The sequence below is a fragment of the Frankliniella occidentalis genome, unplaced genomic scaffold, assembly GCF_000697945.3.
Source record: "Frankliniella occidentalis isolate FOCC.00 unplaced genomic scaffold, Focc_3.1 Scaffold4023, whole genome shotgun sequence".
Lineage (NCBI taxonomy): Eukaryota > Metazoa > Arthropoda > Insecta > Thysanoptera > Thripidae > Frankliniella > Frankliniella occidentalis.
In genome coordinates, this window is record NW_026271074.1 from 1 (window position 1) to 2,843 (window position 2,843).

General features: G+C 43.7%; 1 protein-coding gene across 1 annotated transcript; it reads left to right on the forward strand.

Moving 5' to 3' along the window:
• Positions 1-266: 266 nt before the first annotated feature.
• Positions 267-2,552, forward strand: LOC127752108 (uncharacterized). Its single transcript, XM_052276704.1, has one exon. It carries the CDS (start codon positions 267-269, stop codon positions 2,550-2,552), a length of 2,286 nt encoding a protein of 761 aa, XP_052132664.1.
• The last annotated feature ends 291 nt before the right edge of the window (positions 2,553-2,843 follow it).

Genomic DNA, 2,843 nt, shown 5'->3' on the forward strand with positions numbered 1-2,843 from the left:
CTCCCAGGCGATACCAAAGCGCTGTGATTGGCTGCCGCTCGGCTGCTCTGCGCACCTCAACCAGCATCAGTATGCTCGCCATATAAAATGCGACCGGCTTTTCATTGATGAAGTGTTTATGCATCATGCTGGAAAATGTTTTGATTTTGCTATCCTTTCTCCAACCAAAAACCGTTCATGTATTGGGTGACAACAAACAAATTGTATTCATCAATCGACGTGCCGAGGCTCCCACACCGTTGGCCCCTGTCGAGAACATAGTAAGAATGGGTGAGCCGCTGAACATTTCACATCGTATTCCATTAGATGTGGTTGCTGCCCTTTCTGGAGAATATGATTTTGCTATTTACGGTACCAGTAAGGTTGTCAGATCTTTGAAACGTACGCCGAATCAAGAGCTTGAAGCCTTAATAAATCAGAATGCAAAGATACTGGTGCACAAACAGGATGACAAAGAGAAGTCTTTGATTAAAAAGCACAAACCTAATACCATCCAGGAGTATCAAGGCAACGAAAATCCCATTGTGGTAGGAATGAGATTTGACCAAGCAAAATTAACTATATACGATTCTCGTTGTCACTTATTAGTAATGATGTCCCGACACACCAAGGAATTCCACTATATTTCTCCAATTGATGATGCCACCACAAACTGGATAGCTAAAGTTCAGAAACTTTCTGATGAAGAGATCAATAGTTACGCTGTGGAGAAGAAGGAAGGGTACCTCCATTTCGCTCAGAGAGATCAGAATCAGGAAGTGGATGAGAGTTATTGGCGCTTTGGTGAAATGACAGCTGCTGGCCCATTGACCGTCATGCCTGAAAAATTTTTCACTTACGGTGAAGGAAAGAGCTATGATTGTGTCCCCGAAAAGAGAAAAGCTGTAATTGAGACTATCAGGTCCAATATAGCTGAGTTGTACACTGGGCCACAAGGAAGTGACATGGTGGTACAAGAGGTTCCTAGAGAAGACATTGTGGATGAAAATCCGGAGGCTCCGACCGTGGCTGCCACCGTAGCCGACATTGGTGCTCTACAAACGGTCTATGACGAAATTTTCCCCGGGGCTTCACTTCACAACTACGATTATGATCACAAGCATTTTGAGGCTTCTACCTATCAACCCAAAGTAGAAAACGTAGAAATTCTCATTAACAAGAACAGTGTAAACATTCCTTCGTTTGATAAAATGTCACCGTTGCTAAGAACAGCTGTGCCCAAGATCCGTGACAAGACTCGCCTGGAGTTGCTATATGCCGTTGCTCAACGCAATTGTAGCGTAGCCAAGTTGCGAGCTTTGTCTGATGAGGGATGGGTTTCAGGTCACATGGTTGATGTATTTGTTGACACCTACATAGCCCCGGAATATAGTGATATGTTCGCGGAATTTGAGAAAGAACCTATCCAAATAGACGAAGAAGCTTTCAACGACTGGATCAAAACCAAAGAAGATTTTAAACTGGGACTCATGACGGACGACGCCCCTTTCCCCTATGATGAGTTCAAAAAGTACGATCTGAGCATTAAAACCACATGCAAACCGACACTCAATCAGGCCTGTGTAACCACTTATTCGGCGCCACAAGTCATAGCTGCACAAAACCAAAGGTGCAATGCGCTCTTTGGCCCTTATGTGCGAAAAGCAATGAATAGACTGATGCACGTGCTGGACCCTACTTTTTCAATCTACACAGACTGCTCTCCAGAAGAATATGCTAATAAACTTTCACAATCCTTTCCTCCGGATTTGTTGGATCACTCGTGCAAGACTGAATTGGACATTTCAAAGTATGACAAAAGCCAGGGCCTGCTTGCCATCAACATCATCGTGGGAATATTCAGAAGACTGGGTGTGCCAGAACACGTGTGTCGTGGTATGTATGAGAGCCATCGAAACACCGTGTTGATGAGTCGAGAATTCGGCGTTAAGTTGTTTGTGGATTTGCAAATGAAAAGTGGGATTAGTTGGACACTAGCCGGTAACACCTTTGTGAACATGACCGCAGCTGCGTGCACTTTTGATTTGAAGAAGTTGCGATTATACCGTCAATACGGAGTCCAATACAATCATTTGGCTCATGCCGGTTTCGTGGGCGATGATAGTTTCATTTTGTCTCCAGAAACTTTCGAAAGGAGCCTCGCGGCTTCCTACGGTTCGTTGTTCAATCTTGAGGTGAAAGTGTTAACATATGAGACTCTTTCCTTTTGTTCCAAGTTCGTCGTAAGAGACGGTGACAGGATAGCATTTGTACCAGATGTTGTAAAAGTCATTTCCAAATTGGGTAGGAATGATCTGACTAACCCTCAGCATGTGGAGGAGTATAGGATTTCATTGGCTGACAATTTGCGGTGTCTGAGTAATGCTCGCCTCATTCCTGAAATAAGTAGAATTGTTCAGGAAAGGTATGGGGGAGGCATCAACACTAACACACTGTGTACTGAATTGTACAACTTATCTCAAGACAAGGAAAGTTTTCAGAAACGTTTCGAAATCCCGAAGGAAGGTCGTATATGCTATGACCCTTCATTGGGGAAAATTTCAAGCATGTAAATTTTAAGACTGTTTTTCTTTTAAACCTTCTGCTATTTGGTCAGAAGTTCATTTTAACTTTGTTGTTTTTCTCTGTTCTCTCTTGTTTTCTCTATAGTTTTAGTACTCGCGGTCACGCTCGTACTTACCTTGCTTCTCATGAAGCGCAACGGTCTGTAAGTTGGTACGCACGTACCTAGTAGTCATTCTAGTCTGAGGGTTGTGAGCAGGTCCGGGAATGATCAATGCTTTACCCGGCTCGTCGTAACGAGATTTTCGCCCATCCAGCAAGAAATCGTCGATCCACTTCAT